At 40.8% G+C, this 17,967-nt stretch overlaps 1 protein-coding gene across 6 annotated transcripts in view; it reads right to left on the bottom strand.

Annotated features, from left to right (window-relative positions):
* rbfox3a (RNA binding fox-1 homolog 3a) overlaps positions 1-17,967 on the bottom strand; it is a 184,315-nt gene that overhangs the window by 34,835 nt on the left and 131,513 nt on the right. For 3 of the 6 annotated variants that reach the window (XM_082545386.1, XM_082545385.1, XM_082545390.1), the window contains exons 5-8: positions 16,270-16,362; positions 14,779-14,839; positions 11,258-11,311; positions 9-141 (exon numbers count right to left, since the gene is read on the bottom strand). In XM_082545386.1, the coding sequence (XP_082401512.1) occupies positions 9-141; positions 11,258-11,311; positions 14,779-14,839; positions 16,270-16,362 (341 nt within the window). The remainder of the gene's footprint in view (positions 1-8; positions 142-11,257; positions 11,312-14,778; positions 14,840-16,269; positions 16,363-17,967) is intronic. The other 3 variants (XM_082545387.1, XM_082545388.1, XM_082545389.1) reach the window with 1 other exon arrangement.

The raw sequence follows: 17,967 nt of genomic DNA, 5'->3' as shown, positions 1-17,967 counted from the left end.
AAACTCACGTTCCATAGGTGGGGATAGGTGGAGGTGGAGGTGCAGCACGGAACGTGTTGTAGATGGCACGGCCCCTGCCTCTCAAATGAGCCCCTCTATAGGCAACAGCTGCTCCTGCACTGGGGTATGGAAAACCTGCCACTGACAAAGATACATAAAATCATAGACTCAGTCGGCTTCACTGAACACACAACCACTTTATTACATCCTGGATCTTGATCTGAAATATGGCATACAATTTGAACATCTTACAGTATTCCCTGAAAACCTTTTGTCGGATCAATAACATTTAAATTTAGCATAAAGGGGTACACAGTGAGGAATAAATGTCATTACTGAAGATGTCTTTTGGAAAAGTGCTGTAACGGATTTTAAGAGTGTAATTCCTCTGCTGTTAACTTCTTCAAGGCCACGTGCCAACACAGTACAGAGCAGCTACTAATCTACTTCCAGAAAGGTTGAATATCTCTATAATAGTTTTGCTTCCTCACTGTGTACGGCCCTGGACTTTGGCTCCTCTGCAGAAGAAAGCAAGAAATCAGAAATGCTTGTGTCCCCGGTAAAACTCACAAACACAGAACTTAAAGAGGAAATTGAATCTCACTAATTTAAAAGATGTTTATTTAGCCTAGAGAAAGAGTTTGCTGTTCTATAAAAAGCTTTTCATAAAGCTAACACATCTTACTATTCAGCCTTAACTGGAGAAAATAAGAACAAAGACTTAGAGGTCGGTTTAACCAAGTATTCCTTTAACCTTAAGTAGTAAAGACTTTCTGAACTACTTAAAAAATGAAGTTTTAACCATTAAAGAAAACTTTACTTATAAGAATCTCAAAGATGTATCATTACATAAAGCTAGTTTTAGTACTTTTGACATTTACTTTGACCCTCTCTGTGTCCATCAGACCTTATTTCTCAGACACTGTTCCGAGAAGTCCTACGATTTGTTAATGCTTTACTCTATATCTGCTAGTGGACTATGCACAACAAGCCAACCTTCCTTTTAGCTGGAAAATTCTCTGGTTAGAGTAGATGTAAAACAGCTGGCTGATCATCTGCAGATGTGTGTTTGTGAGGAGCGCTCACACTGCAAGGAGAAAAGGAGAGATGTAACATTTTCTACAGCTGCTTCACTACCACTTTATTTATTTAACTCTTTTTCTCCAATTGATCTTTCTGAGTTAACTTCACCAATTACTTCCTCCAAACCATCAACGTGACTTTTAGACCCCATTCCTACGAAGAGATCTGCTTCAATCTTAAACATTCAGTCCCTATTAATTGCCTACATACCACAGGCCTTTAAGGTGGCAGAAGATAAAGCGTTACTTAAAACTAAGGTTATTGTACTCGGCTCTAAAAATACTAGAAATGCAGTTTTTAACCAGACTCTTCCTCTGGATGGCATTACCTTGGTCTCCAGTAACACTGTGAGGAACCTTGGAGTCATTTTTGACCAGGACATGTCCTTCAACGCACATATTAAACAAATATGTAAGACTGCTTTCTTCCATGTGCGCAACATCTCTAAAGTCAGAAATATCCTGTCTCAGAGTGACGCTAGTTCATGCATTTATTACTTCCAGGCTGGACGACTGTAATTCATTATTATCAGGATGTCCTAAAAACTCCCTGAAAAGCCTTCAGCTGATCCAAAATGCTGCAGCAAGAGTCCTGACAGGGACTAGAAAGAGAGCAGATTTCTCCTGTTTTGGCTTCCTGTTAAATCCAGAACTCAAAATCCTGCTCCTCACATACAAGGTCTTAAATAATCAGGCCCCATCTTATCTTAATGACCTTGTAGTACCATATCACCCTATTAGAGCACTTGGCTCTCGCTCTGCAGGCCTACTTGTTGTTCCTAGAGTATTTAAAAGTAGAATGGGAGGCAGAGCCTTCAGTTTTCAGGCCCCTCTTCTGTGGAACCAGCTTCCAGTTTGGATTCAGGAGACAGACACTATCTCTACTTTCAAGATTAGGCTTCAAACTTTCCTTTTTGCTAAAGCATATAGTTAGGGCTGGACCAGGTGACCCTGAATCCTCCCTTAGTTATTCTGCAATAGACGTAGGCTGCCGGGGATTCCCATGATGCATTGAGTTTTTCCTTTCCAGTCACCTTTCTCACTCACTATGTGTTAACAGACCTCTCTGCATTGAATCATATCTGTTATTAATCTCTGTCTCTCTTCCACAGCATGTCTTTATCCTGTCTTCCTTCTCCCACCCCAACAGGTTGCAGCAGATGATGCAAGATGTGAGTGGAGGTTGAAGGGCTTTTAAAAACTGCATTTTAGGTGGTATATTTGATGTCGTAAGCCCCGCCTCAGTACAAAGATGGTCGTTCACAGTGTATATAGATGCTTCTTTCACTCCATTTTCAAACCACCTTTAGATGCAGATGTACAGCCAAGTCTTGTCCTGATGAGGTGGCTCTTCGATGTTGTGCCATGTGTTTATGGAGTGGCTGTTTGGTTTCTCCAATGTGGAGGTGTAAGCACTCGTCAGTGCACTGCACCACATGCACTTTGTTGCTAAGTTTGTGTTTGAGAGTTTTGTCTTTTTATCTGAGGGTGTAGCTAGGTCTGAAGTGCACTGAGATGTTGTGCTTGGAGAAGACTCTCCTGATGCTTTTCTTTCCAAGATCCTTAGATTACAAATGTGAAGGAGTTCAAGATTGAGAGGATGCCTGTTTTGGGGATTCTCTTTTACAAAGTGCTAAAATATGTGTTAGGAAAGGGAAAGGGCCGAGGAAGTGACAATTCTGTAAGCCAGTGGATCTTTGTGTTTCCCACTTTCCCTTTAATATTAGTTCCCCTTTTGCCTTTTGTTTTATTTTTAATGTATTACAAAAACATCTGCAGAATCCATCAACTAAAGCACAAAGTGATTGTTTTTTTTATAAAAAGGTAAAGGATTGGACATGTGGGACAAATGTTATTAAAATTAATAAATAAAAGAAGCAGTGTGTGTAGTCCAGCAGAGTTAAGCACACACAGGCCCTTCAGCATACTCCATCATTTATCTGTGAGACCACAAGATGTCAGTGCAAACACACGGGATGCATTTATGGCTGCCACTATGACAACCCTTCATACAGTGCTAGTCCATGATATATCTAACTGACATAAGCATAAATAGATACATAAAGTTGGAGAGTCTTGTCTAACCTTTTGGGCCAAAGGCGGAACAATTCACGGCTGAGACAAGAGTACTTAGAGTTTCTCTCTCTAAACTGAATTTATATGGAGAGCCATAAACTTTTTCTCAAAGTAATCTGGTAATTTACTGTACATAACATTAATGCAATTATCTTAACTTAGTCACAAATGTTACCCAACAGGTAGACAAATATAGTCTTGAACCAGGTAAGGTGGTGTGCAGTAAAGCTGAATTCAAACCTCGTGGTGTGCATCCGTAGGAGGGACCGCTTTGCTTTTAAACAGGGTTAATGCTTTCTGTAATTCTTCTGTGTTCTGTGGTTTCATTTCTTCTAGGCATTCATGTTGTATCCCTCACACACATATGAACTCAAGTGAGATCCCATTCATAAGCCACAGGGTTTGCTATGATGTGGACCACCCTCTGGAGCTATGACAGCTTCAACTCTTCTATGAAAAGAGTCGAGACTGTGTTTATGGGAATTTCTAATCATTTTTCCAGAAGCGCATTTCTGAGGTCAGACAGTGACGGTGGAGACGACGGCCTGGCAACCTTCATGCCAAAGGTCTATTAGGTTGTCCGGGTCAGTCAAGTTCTTCCATACTAAACTTGATCATCCATGTCTCTATGGATGTTTTGTGTGCAGTCATGTTGGAAAAGGCCTAACACAACCTTATAAAAACAGTACCTTTGCATCATGACTGAAACTGGCACCACTGACTAACAAAGGGCCGTGAGGTCGGTTTCAGTTAGTCTTCAAGAAACTGAAGTACAGCTCCTTTTAGAAACTGGCCTGCTTTTAGATTTGGTGTCAGAGCTCTCTGGGAGCAGTTTTTGAAAAGCTTCTCTTTTAACCACTTCTCTTCGGCTGCAGTAACATCCTCCAGCTTATCTGAGAGACACCAAAAACCTTGCTGTTAGGCTCAGTTCTCTCTTCACCATGACAGACTGGTGCTCTGTGTCCACTGACCTAATTTTATCAATTTAAACGTTCTGTCATTGCTGGATGTCGTCACTAAGAGTGTTTGCATCTATGTTACTGTCCCAGAGACACAGTCAGTGTCTCTGGGACATCATATTTAGCATTTCCATTATTTCAGCCTCTTCTTTGGACTGCAGACTATTATTTAATTCTCTAGTCAGACTTTCTCCTTATTTCTTGTCTTAAAGGTGCAACATAGTCAACACTCTCTGTGCTTCACCTGGAGGAAAACATGTTTCCTTATATAGAGAAAAGGGTGGTGTAATATGCAGATTATATGGAGCTTCAAAACGATTGTTGGCTGTGAATTATCTCGACTTACTAACATACACAGGGTATACAAACACGATTGGTACACATGTTTGTCTGCTCTTCTGTATGCCAAAGTATTATAGAGCAGTGATGTCAAAGTCGTTTACATTGTGGGCCACATACAGCCCACTTTAGTGTAAAGATTTAATTCAGTTTAAGGAAAATATGCTGCTGTAGTAAATGCAGGAAATCTGTCAACACAAATAAATAAATATAAAATTACAGAAAACGTTCTGGTAGTTCACTCCCCATTAAAAGTCCTTCACCCCCTATAACGGTAAAACAAACTAGAAGCTTCTGTGGCAGATAGGAATGTTTCCATTTTTACACTATGTTAGACCATTGCTGTTGTTTAGTTTTTATTTAATGATGTGATATGTAATACATGCAATGGTGGAGGTCTTTATCAACAGGAAATGTTGTAAAATTCACTTAAAATGTCTCTGCCGGGCCGATTCTGGGCCCCAGGCCTTGTGTTTGACACACCTGTTCTAGTCAAATGTGCGGACACCTGTCTGCAGCCCTTTATTTTAAGCCTATATAGTAAATAAATATATGAGTTGTAAAAGCATCCTCCTGGTCTCAGGCGTTGCTTCATAATGTTGGTCCATGTTTATTATTAAGTGCTTTCTGCTTCAGTGTTGCCCTTAAGCTTTATAATTATTACTAGTTTGAATTTCCATCACCCCCAACTAGTCACAGCAGATGGCTGCACCTCCTCGAGCCTGGTTCTGCTGGAGGTTCTTCCCATGCTTGCTCACAGGAGGTCGTTCGATTGTTGGGGTTTTCTCTCTGTTGTTGTAGTTTCTTTATCTTATGATATAAAGCACCTCGAGGTGACTGTTGTTGTCATTTGATTCAAATCAGTTTTATATAAATAAAATTGACCTGAGTTGCATTGAATGTTTGGTTCCAGATGGATGTTTGAGTACCTGCCTGTGTGTTATTAGATTTGTAGATTTGTCAACAGAAGATTTAAATTTCACTTCACCAACTATGCACCCAGGAGGGAGACTTCAAAGAAGTTTAAGAGGACAGAAGGTGTTGGATCTGTGTCCATGTTTGCAGTAGACTAGAATTAAGCTTCACTCTGGTTTCGTTGAGTTTTGGGCTCCTCTCTCTATGTCATGATTATTCGAGCACAGACTGCTAGTTTTGTATTTCCCAGTGTTTTTGTTTTTCTCTTGAGGTTATTCTTTCTTTTCCCAGACTTCCCTTTTTGACATTTTTTGTGACTTTGTGGTCTCTGCAGTTCGTAGGTATCTTCTGAGTCATTTCCTGTTTTACTTTGACAGTCGTCTCTTGTGTCTTGCTTTGAATTTTGCTTCCCCCAGTGATAGTTTCGATTCTCTACACATGTGCTGCGTTCTCCCATTCTGAATTCAGCCTGGATCCACTTCAGAACTAAAACCTACCTAACATACCTGTTAGACAGCTGTTAACTCAAAATGTTTATTATTTTTATTATTATTGTTGTTGTTTTACCAGGTTGTTATTTTTATCACTTGTGCATTTAGTCTATAGGTCTTTACCAGGTAGATGAACTGCAAATTTGGACATTTCCTTGATGGTTAGATTTTTCAGTCCTGGAAATTCTCACTGAAAAAAACAAATATATAAAAAATATCCTGTAATTGTTATTAGAGGAGATCTGATCTTTTTGTCCTTCTTCTGCTTATAGCTGCTTCAACTAGGGGCTGTGGTAGCAGCATCATCTGCCTTCATCTCTACCTCACTCTAGTGCAAGCATGCACGCCCTCCTTCACTACATCCATGAACCTTTTCAGTGACCATTCTCTTTGCTTCCTGACCGGCAGCATTTAAACTCCCCACTCCTGCCCATCGTTGTCCCATTGCCTCTAAACAGACAGAGGTGGGAGGTGGCCTTTCTCTAAATTTATTTAGCAGAACAAAATGCAAATGTGTTCTGTTGATGAATGCATTTTACACAAAGATCAATTTAGACTTAAAAAACGAGTGCAGATCTGCAGAGCAATCTCTGCATAAACACTAGGGCTGCAACGATTCATCATGTATCCTGAAAAACTCGATTATAAAAAATCCCACATTTTTTTGCTGTGATGCTTCCTTTTTACACACGGCTCTGTAGTGCCGAGTGTTCACCACGTAAATTCGAGAATTTCTCTCACATTTGCAACTGACAACAGACTTGCAATAGAAACACAACTATGAATAAAAAGCATTAAGCTCATGTGGCCACAAGTTTTTTCAAAGAAAAGAGGTGGAGCTGTTACCGCGATGATCACATCATGTAAAGTGAAAGAAAACGTATTTCTATTCAATTTTTATTTATACAGCACCAAATCACAACAACAGTCGCCTCAAGGCACTTTATATTGTACAGTAGACCCTACAATAATACAGAGAAAAACCCAACAATCATGTGACCCCCTATGAACAAGCACTTTGGCGACAGTGGGAAGGAAAAATTCCCTTTTAACAGGAAGAAACCTCCAGCAGAACCAGGCTCAGGGAGGGGCGGGGCCATCTGCTGCGATCTACTGTAAAGACCTGCATTTTTTTCCTGTTTTGAATATTTATTATTCTCATTAATAATAATTTGTCATCTGATTTCTCAATCGAAAAATTAATAGAACACTCAATAGTTACTAAATGTATCGATAGTTGCAGCCCTAGGAAACACACAGTGAGGATCACCTCCAATTTTGCTGTACATGGATAATAATAAAACTATTCTATTCTACTCTTTTATCACTTTAGAATTTCTTTTTTTAAATTTATCAAATGCCAGACAGTCATAAAGCACATAGGTACAGGTAGAAATGATAGTCTCTTCTTTTTCGTTTTTATAACATTCAATAAACATAAATAACATAGATGGCATGAATACCCCCCCACTCCCTCCCAATAATTTGAAGGTAAATATGTTACAGAAAGATGGATTAACCCATGCCTATTCAACTACGAAGTTAGTTGGGCCAGATTTTCAAACCGAGGAATTTATCTGGGCCAGATATTTTTTTTGAAGCCAGTAAGCAGCAGATCATGATCAATTTCAAACCCACACAACTGTACTGAAAAACAAGTTTTTTTTTTTATTCCTTTCCCCCTATAAATCTGGTGGTGACCTCTCACAAATGCACACCAAAAGGTCCATTTAAAAAAAAGGGAGCTATAACTAAACTATTTTTTGCACATTTGAAATAATAATAATAATAATAACAAAAAAACATTTTGATAATTCCCTTTCAAATTAAAATAAATATTTCGCTGACCACTCACTTTTCCTGCCATGGATGGAGCCCCATCGTTCACAAGTATACAGACACGCTTCATATCCAGACCATTTTCCTCAAAAAGAGCTGAAATCTTCTCAAACATTATTTCGCCAGCTGTGTGTCCCTCTAACGGTAGTAAACCGAGCAATTTCCCATCCAAAAAACGGACATATACGCACAACTGTGCATTATCAGTTCTGTCTGTGATCTCCTGCTATAGACATTACATCAGTTTTCTTCAGGTCATCTAACAGCATTTCAAACTCGTCTGACGCCAGAACTTCAACTCTACGAATATTTGAACTGTCCTACAGGGGTACGTTTTTAATAGCAGATGTCACACTCACTTTTCACCGTATCCACCACGGCCAGCATGCAGTATTTCATTGTTTCAGAATCTGTGAAAGGCCTTTTCTTCTTCGCCAAGAAGCAAACACGAAGGGAAGATGCTGCAGCTCTCTCTTGGGCTGTACAGGACCCTCACCATGGTAGTACAACTCCGGTTGTAAGATTATTAAACTCGGTAAAATGAATAAGTATTTGTCAGTCCAGGCAGGGTTAAACCGACAGTTTTCATTGTCAATTTTGCGCTTTTGAAGTGAGAAAGACATGCTGTTGTCGCATCATATATTACGATGATTGTTTAATATGTTTACATCACGGTGCATTGTGGGTTAAATATTGCTAGGCTACTAGGAGTGTTGCATTCACAGTCTACACTACGCTGTAGGAATTTTTAATTTTTTTAAAATTAATTAATGAATTCATTTTTTGCGTTTTCTCTGTGTTTCTGCCAGGACCACAGGCAGGGCCCCTCGCAGGTTGCTTCTGGGCCGCATTTGGCCCGCGGGCCGCCATTTGAATAGGCTTGGATTAACCCATACAAAAAAAGAGAAAAAAACCAAAAACCCCCCAAAACAAACAAAAACCAAAGAAAAAACCAAAAAAAAAATCAACAATAAAGTGCTAGCGCTCATCCTTGTAGATTAATATTAACATTAATCAACATTAGTTAATATTGCTATTAATGACTACTTGCTCCTCGGTTGAAGTAAATTAATAATGCTGGAGTATCTTAAACAAAGTCTTATGAGGTGGAGCAGCCCCTGCTGGCAATAGCAGGAGAATTTGTGCACGGTCATATGGTGGACTACAAAGAGATTTCTCGCGCTGGTAACTTTTCTAAGTATTTAAGTAACGGTTTCCAGTAAGTAAAAAATCTATCTGACGAGCCTCTGACTTAGACTTAGACTTAGTTCCTCCTACGCCGAGCGGCGCATCGGGCAGCTAGTGATCTCCATCGATGTTGGTCAGCAGCGACTGCTTCAGCTTCGTCCCAGGCAATGTCGACAGTTCTCAGATCGTCCATAAATGTTCGACGCCATGTGGTCTTTGGTCGGCCTTGCTTTCGCTTGCCAGTGCGTGGACGCCATGTCATGGCAATCTTAGCTGGGCAATGAGGGGGTAGGCGTAAAATATGTCCCGCAAAGCGAAAGCGCCTTTCTGCAACAACATCGGCTAATGGGCGGGTGCCTGCTCTTCGTAGGACCTCCTCATTTGTTATTCGGTCCCGGTAGGAAATTCTCAGGATTCGCCGCAAGCCATGTTGTTGAAGCACGTTCAGGTGTTGAATAATTGCACTTGTTGAGCGCCAGGTTTCACTAGCGTAAAGTGCAGTAGGGAAGACGATAGAGTTCAGTAGTCTGATCTTGACCCTTACATTCAGGGAGGTCGAGTTCCAAATAGGTTGGAGACGTCGCAGGACACCAACTGCCTTCCCTATTCTGGCGTCGACATCCCGATCAGAGACCCCGTCATTCGAGATGATGCTGCCAAGATATGTAAAATTCTCCACCTCTTCAGCACGTTGTTGGTTGATCATGACAGGAATGCGGGCATGTGCATAGTCAACTCGGAGTACCTTGGTTTTTTTGGCGCTGATTCTTAATCCAACTTTCGTTGCCTCCCTCTGCAGGGCCGCGGTCAACTTTTGGAGGTCTTCCTGAATCGAGCCCAGCAGGGCGATGTCATCTGAGGGAGAATTTTATCTTCTCCAGTTTTTGAAGTCCTAGGATGTCATGTAACCAGACTTTGATTAATGATGGCTGAGATGATTTACACAACAAATTCTTTAAGGGCAACAAGAGAAGCAAAGGCAATAAGGTTATTTTGGATAGCTGTGATACGAAGGTTATTTGGTGGTTTGCCAAAAATAGCAATATGTGGAGTCGGAGTTAAATTTATACCTCATATATCTGAAATTGTTTTGAAGAATTGATGCCAAAATTCAGACACACACTGTGGAACCATCCTTTCACCTACACGATGGCGTACAAAGATCCTGTGTGATGTACCAAAGATTTCAAATTTTGATTCATCAGTCCATAAAACCTTCTTGATGCATTCTCAATCATCCAGGAAAACAAATCTCCAAAAGTTGATTCTTTTCATCTGGACGTAGCGTTTTGTGGGAGAAACGTTTCGTCATCATCCAGGTGACGTCTTCAGTCTCAGCTGAGGAGGGCCTAAGGGTACATCTGTCACCATCTTACAATGCTGTGATTGCAGCCATTCCCCAGCTCTCTGTGAATGGGACTCATGGACATTGATCAGTGGTTGTTGATCAGTGGTCATGAGAATTTGCATAATTATGATTAAGGAACTGACCTCCCAGCCCATTGTTCCATCAGTGGGCTGGTTTCAGTCATTATGCACATGTCCTGTTTATAAGATTGGAACCTGCAGTCAGCTGAGACTGAAGACGTCACCTGGATGATGACGAACGTCCAGATGAACAGAAGCAACTTTTGGAGATCCATAAAACCTTCTTCCAGTCTTCAGTAGTCCATTGGTGGTGTTTCATGGCCCAGACAAGCCTCTTTGTCTTATTTTGACGTCTTAGAGATGGCTTTCTTGGTGCAGCTCGTCCTGTCAAACCTGAAGTTTTCTCTTCACAGCTGAAACTGAGACTTGCTCACTACGACCACTATTAAGCTGTGCTTGAAGCTGTTGTCCCGTGAGCCGCCATCACACAAGCTGTTAACTCTCAGAAACTTGTCCTCTGATTCAGTCGTGTCTTTGGGTCTGCAGACCTCAGTGCGCTCGATGGTGAAGGGAACTGTACTCACTGACACTTTGACTTTCTTTGCAGAAACCACATCACTACCTTTATACCATAAATGGAAAAACTGGGGTGTTCTAAAACATTTGACCGGTTGTGTATCTGAATCAAAAACAGCACGCTGCTAGCCAACCCTGGTTTATATATATGTTAGCCAAAACTTAAAGGAAGAGTGAAACACAGGTGCACACACACACACACCAGATTGCACATGCAAGATACAAAACACACCCAAACCAACACTAAGTGCAGCTAGGCATGCATATATGGACACAAAACTTTGTATTCTCTTTAGATTGGATTTAGCGGACAAGGTAGATGGTCACATATGCTATTCATTAAAAAAACACATAAGGAAGTACATTAAAAAAGGGTGGCTGGTGCTATATATGCTTGATCTCTGTGTGATTTTTTTTCTTTTACCTGCATAAAATTCAGGACCATATACGGCTCCAACCATTGGATTCAGCTTCCAGCCTGCACAGGAGACACACATGCAAGCAAAACCGCACACACAGGATAAACGTTAGCATTGCTGCATGAAGCTGCACCTCTCTGCGGCTATATAACAAACCTTTTCCTTTGAATCACTTTGCTCTTATCTTTTGCAAATGCATCATTAATTAGAAACAGAATCACAACCCTTTAATTGTCATTAAACATCGGATGTTCAACAAAATTAGAAGCAACTCTCTGGTCGCAGCATTTAGAATAAAAAACAATAAAAAACAAATAATTGCTGACAATAAAAACAAATCTAAACAAACCAACTATGCAGATGTGCAACGTTTATACAAATGTGTTGCTCTGAAATATTGCACTCGTCTTGTGTGGTGGTGATGCGAATGTTTATGTGTGTGTCCTAGCCTTTTGTTTACCAAAGACAAATAAGAATGTCTGGCGGGGCAGTCCTGGGATGGTGATGAGGTCAAACATGTGAACAGCAGTACTGCATAGAAGGAACCTGGCTGTAGCACAGGGGGTAGAGCAGGTTGCCTGTTAGGTGGAAAGTTGGTGGTTCAATCCCTGGTACTAACCTCACGGTGTTCTTTGTATCCACTGGAGTGTGACTTTTAGCTAGAATGCACCTCCATAGAAATAAAAAGTGCTTCGGTGAATGAGGCAAGTTGTATAAAGTGCTTTGAGTGCTAATGCAGACTAGAAAAGCACTATTTAAGAAGCAGTCTATTTACCATTTTTTGCTCCGTTGATATGAACTATTCAGTCTTTTTCCAATCACAGTGAAAGCTTCGTTCGGATTGCAAGCAATAAGTTAAATCCTTTCTGCGAACACTCTGCCAGGACTGAGGTTCTGTTGCCTTCTCCAGGTGGAGGCCTCTCTGCTCTCACACCTGAGTGCTTCATAGCTGAGTGTCTGAGCGGAGGCATCACTCCAGGCCAGAGAGGAGCCAATACCCCAAGTGGAGTTTAAGTATTTTGCATTTCTTTCATGAGGGAGGGAAAAGGGGAGCGGGAGAATGACAGACTGATTGTGCCACACCTGAAGCCACTGCATTGGTCTGTAGTGGAGAAGAGAAAGCTGAGCATGAAAGTGAAGCTGCTGATTTACTGGTCAAGCTACATTCCAACTGCCAACAATGACTACAAGCTGTTCAGCTGCGTGGCAGGCACTGTAGGACCCAATTGCAGGACTCCGAGACAACAGACTAACTTAGAGAGACAGCTTTATTGTTATTTAGAAACTCTAAAAGAAATACAAAATACAATACTCAGAAAAGGAAGAAACTCGGAACCTGGAACTAGAAAAAGGTGGAAACTCTGAGGGAAAACTTGGAGGACACAGGGATACAAGAGGGAGAGCAAAGGAAGACTCAGACAACATGCTGTATACACAGCAGGTAAATGGATAATACAACTGAGAGGCACCATTAATAAAGACCATGAACCGAAGACTGTGGAGCTCAAACATAAAACGAACCAATAGAACAGGAGCACTACAAAAACAACCAAAAATGAGAAAAACCCTAAAACATCCCAAAAACTCAAAAATCTGAGTCAGTGATCCACAGACCATGACAGCTTTGGAAAGTGGCCGAAAAAATTAGATTTCAGATTAAAGTGGAGAAAATTAATTTTCTCTGAAGAGTGGCTGAGCTCTTTCTTAGCAAGAGTGTGATGAGTCAGTCATTTTGGAGGGACTTAAACAGTACAGCTGTTTGGGGATCTGACCAGACAATCTTCCTCGGCACCTCCTAAGTGCCATGTCCTAGTGGGACTACCATAACTCTCGCTGGCTTCGGAATCAGCAGCTTCCCGTTTGAGCTGGAGGAGGTAGTTGGTGAGAGGGAGATGGACTTCCCTGTTTGCTGTCCCTGTGATCCAAACATGGAGTAGAAAATGGATGGATGGATTGTATAGTGAACTTTCTTATCTGGACTGTCATAAACATTATCACTCTGCCTCCAGATGGAAGCATTTTAAGCATTCTTTATATGGTTTAAGGTAATAAACAATCAGTTAACTCGGTAATCCTAACTCTTGGTAAATTTTTCTCTTCTTTATTTTTCTTTATCACAAATGTCATCTTTCTTTCATGTTCTGAATGAAAAAAGAAAAAGTAATTATTGTACACAAAGTTAATTTGCTAAAAAAAAGACATTGAGGGTGACTGACTGTAGCGCAGGAAGTAGATGAGGTTGCTGGTTCAAACCCTGGCTGCCCCCAGCCTGCATGCCAAATATCCTTGAATAAGATAGTAACCCCTCTGATGCATCTGAGTGAACTGTAGACTTTACAAACAGTGGATGGTCCTCTAGAGCAAAGGTGTCAAACTCCAATCTTCGATCAATATTAGTAGGTCATGCATGCTGCAGTAGCAACCCCTAACCCTACTCAAGTAAATTTAAATACATTTAAGTAAATGTTAAGTGTTTGGAAAATGTACTTCTAAAAGTACTTTTATTGCACCATGTTCATTCAGTCATGAGCTGCTGTAACATGGATCAAATGGCTGAACTGTCACCTCAGCATGCAGAGTCTATACAGTCTTGTAAATGACCTACTAATTTAATTAGATGTACTGCTGCAGGGACACATGGAGAAGTTTCAGGACCCCGGCCCTCGAGCACTGGAGTTTGACGCCTGTGATCTAGACAAACACTGTGCAAACCCCACCTCCCTCACCGCCGCCCCAGCATACATGCTGGAGGTGTTCTGCGACACACGGTGATCCAAAGCCACACATATTGATGGTAAATGTGAAGTGGGCTTGATAGTAAAAGACTTTGAGGTGACAGACTGAAGAGACTACCAATAAAGATGTGTGATGTCAGGGCTCACTATGGCTCTGCACAAATAGGACAGAGGTGTGGTGTATCTGTAGAGGTACTAACACGTCTGACCACTCCCCCCCATTATCTGCTTTCTTTTCAGTGCTTTCTCCTTCCATCATCACAAAAGTGTGTGTAAGGGATGGAGGAGAGAAGCATGTACTCTAAAGGCCCTTCTCTCTCTGTTTATGAATGAGTCCTGGCTCTTTTTATTGGCTCTATTCCTTTATCCATTCACTGTGTCATCTATCACAGCATCATGCTGTGTACCACATTCTCCATCTACTTGAAATCGCTCCTCTCAGCTCTGATGGCCCTTTCTCTTTGCTGCTCTTTTCTTTTACCTTTTTACCGTCCATACGTGCTTTAGATTTCAGTTTGCTATTTGTGTTTGGTTTAATGCAAAATGTAATGCCTCTTGACAAATATTGGTTTCATTAATCAAATGTTAATTGGTTTGGCATTAAGGCACAATCTGGTGCATATTTGTATATTTTAACCTTCATTCCACTCAAGCTTAGTCTATGAAAGGCTAATTGTTTACTTCTCCTCTTAAACAGCTCAAAAAGGTTCTTGTTAAAAACAGTGAAGAAAATGCAGAGAACTCAGGAGAAGAAGACATGAGAGTGGTAAAAACATGAATGGAAACTTTACCGTTTGTGTAAGGGTTAGCCATCTTTTTGTTCGTCATTACTCTGGCGGTGGCATTGTTCACCTGTCAGCAGACAAAAAAAAGGTGTATAACAAGACAGTGTAAGATATACAAAATTAAACATACACAAAAAAGCAAAAACTGAGCTTGCAATTAATAACTGCTAATAAAACCACTCTCCATGCAATGCTGGTATTTTGTCAATTCAACAAGTGAGGGTACATGCACTCAGTCTAATTGAAAGAATCAATCATAACATTCAACATCAGATAAAGAAAAAGAAAAAATACAACAGGGAGAAAAATTTATAAAACAAATTGTTGTTTCAATGTCATATTTTAAAATATTTTGGGGTTATTTATGTTTCAAAATGCAGTTTCCATAATAATGTTAGTGTTCCTGTTTCTCTGATATGCATGCTGCTAATTCCACTGCTTTGTAATACTAAACAACATCTGACTTATATTCCTTCAGAAGGATATAACTCGCGTTAATGAAGAGCGCACTTATGAATACGGAAATTAGTCCCCTGTTCTATCCCCACTAACCTGTCAACTGATCACATGCATCTGACTGTCTCAACAGTATTAGGCTGCTCCACACAACAAAACCTGTAATTCTGGACAAGTTCAGCCCTGAAAACTGATTCTGAAGAGGAAAACGGATGTTTATGACTCAGGGCTGGCATTATACACATTACACTAATCTGTGGTTGTTAGCTGTTTCATTATGTATCTTCTAGTTCAGAAAAAACTGTAATGACGGGTAACAAGATTAAAGCCTGAATATCACCTGTGATTTATTTTTACCTGGTCCCATTTCTATCTAAGAGCATAACAAGTTGAACTCACCCTCGTACACCCTTCATGCAACTGCCCGAATATCAGTTACAAGTATTTGCGACAAACTGGATGTAAATTGATAGATTTTCCAAGTCAGTATTTTCAAAGTAGAAGAACTTCGCGTTTAGACATTAGTCTTAAATATTTTAAAACTGAAAATTATGAAGCGTGAAAAGACTGCGAAACTTAAACTTGAGGTGCCAAGGATAAGGAACTACCGGAGAATAGTTTTAACAAGGAGCAAAGGACTAGCAGTGGGAAAATACTGTAAAATACATATTTCTAACTTAAATAAAACACAAACACATAACACAAAGAAAAAAAGAAAACAAATCTCATGCACATGGCACAGGCACAAGTATACGTGAGAGGAGGCAAAATGTATCAAAAACACTACCACAGTGCTGAATCGGTGTCTTTCTCACACACGCACACTTACGGATCAGGTTCAGCATGCAGCGTTCAAGGTGCAGCAGGCAGGGAGAGAGGTGGAGGAAATGATGAAAGAAAAGAAGAAAGGGGTGGAGTAAGTGAGGAAAGTGGGGAGTATGTCAGGAAATATTAGGCAAGCGAAAAAGGGAAAGAGATTCAAGGGGAGGAGAAGGGGAACAGCAGAAGAGGGGGAAAGGAGTAAAGGGAGACAGGAAGCACCTCTATTTTTCGTCCCTCTACGATTGTACCATTTAGTTTCTCCCGTGCATGGTCAGCATCTGCACTGGTTTCAAATGTTACAAACCCAAAACCCTGCAGTGGCCAGGAGGTGGGGTTGAAAAATCAAGCAACAAAAGAAGGACGTCCAGAAGTAAGATGATGAAACAAACAGGGGAAGATAGAGAGAAGAAAAAGACATAAAGGACAGATGAGAGAGCTTCAGGTCTGAATCATGCAGAAAAGCCAGAGAGATGTCACACTGATCACACAAATATGGGAAACAGCTGGAGTCACACTGAAGAAAGGTGGAAACACAGGACTTAGATGTTCATGTCATTATATATACGTGTGTTGTTGTGTGTGTGTGTTTGTGTGTACACGCGTACGTGCGCATAGTTCTGTTCACTTCATTTCAGTTTTATTTATATAGTGTTAAATCACCACAACCATTGCCTTGAGGTGTCCACAAATAGAGATAAAACAGAGAAAACCCCAACAATCATACGACCCCCCATGAGCAAGAGCTTTGGCGGCAGTGAGAAGGAAAAACTCCCTTTGCACAGGAAGAAACCTCCAGCAGAACCAGAGTCAGGGAGGGGCGGCCATCTGGCACGACTGCTTGGTTGTGAGGGGAGAAAGACAGAACCAAAACATGGTGTGGAAAAGAGCCAGAGATTAATAATAACTAATGATTACATTCAGAGTGATGTGTAAGCACACAGTGAGTAAAATGATGAATTAAAAAGAAACAGTGCATCATAGGATGCCCCTAACAGCATAGGCCTAATGCAGTGTAACTAAAGGAGAGCTCAAGGTCACCTAATCAAGGCCTAACCTAAAGTTTTATCAAAAATGAAAGGTTTAAACCCAATCGTAAAAGTGGAGAAGATGTCCAAAGTGCGAGCTGCTATCACAGAACAGGGGTCTCAGTGTCATGCTTAGTCTTGTGGCAGGCAGGATGTAGGACCCAAATGCAGGACTCGAGACACGTGGGGATGAACTAAAGGAGGCAGCTTTATGGCGCTGTGAAAAACTCAAATACTAAATACAAGAAACAAAGCATAACACCTAGAAACTAGGAAACCAAGAACCCAGGAAACTAGAAACAAAGAAACTAGAGATTAGGAGTTGACGAGAAACAACAATGGAAAACAGGAGCACTGTGAGGTAATGATGCGACAACGGGCAGAGGAAAACACAGGGCTTAAATACACAAGGGAGTAATGAGGGAATGAGACACAGGTGAAGAGCACAGCTGGTAATCACACATAACGAGAAGGAGGGGAAGCAAAAGTGAAAACAGTGAGTATGGAGCCAGACTGTCAAAGTAAACCAGGAAACATGAGAAAGCATAAAGACGCAGACGTGACATTGAGACATGGAGACATGACAGACTGGGGACACATGGAGACAAGCGTGACGGGACATAAAACGTGCAACATGGAAAGGCATAGTAACAGAAAGCTAAAGACTAGAAGCTAACATACACGAAGAACAATAAGAACCAAACCCATGAATCAAATCTAAATCTAAATCAAAGAATATAAATTAATCAAAAAACACAACACTGGGTCACAGACACAGTACTGTGACACTGAAAACTGAAGGCTCTGCCTCCCGTTCTACTTTTAAACACTCCTGGAACCACAAATAAGACCACAGTCTGAAGCGAAGTGCTCTGTTCGGGTGATATGTTAT

The sequence above is a fragment of the Aulonocara stuartgranti genome (genome assembly GCF_965226115.1).
Source record: "Aulonocara stuartgranti genome assembly, chromosome: 8".
Taxonomy (NCBI): Eukaryota; Metazoa; Chordata; class Actinopteri; order Cichliformes; family Cichlidae; genus Aulonocara; species Aulonocara stuartgranti.
This window is presented reverse-complemented; position numbering and strand designations above follow the sequence as displayed.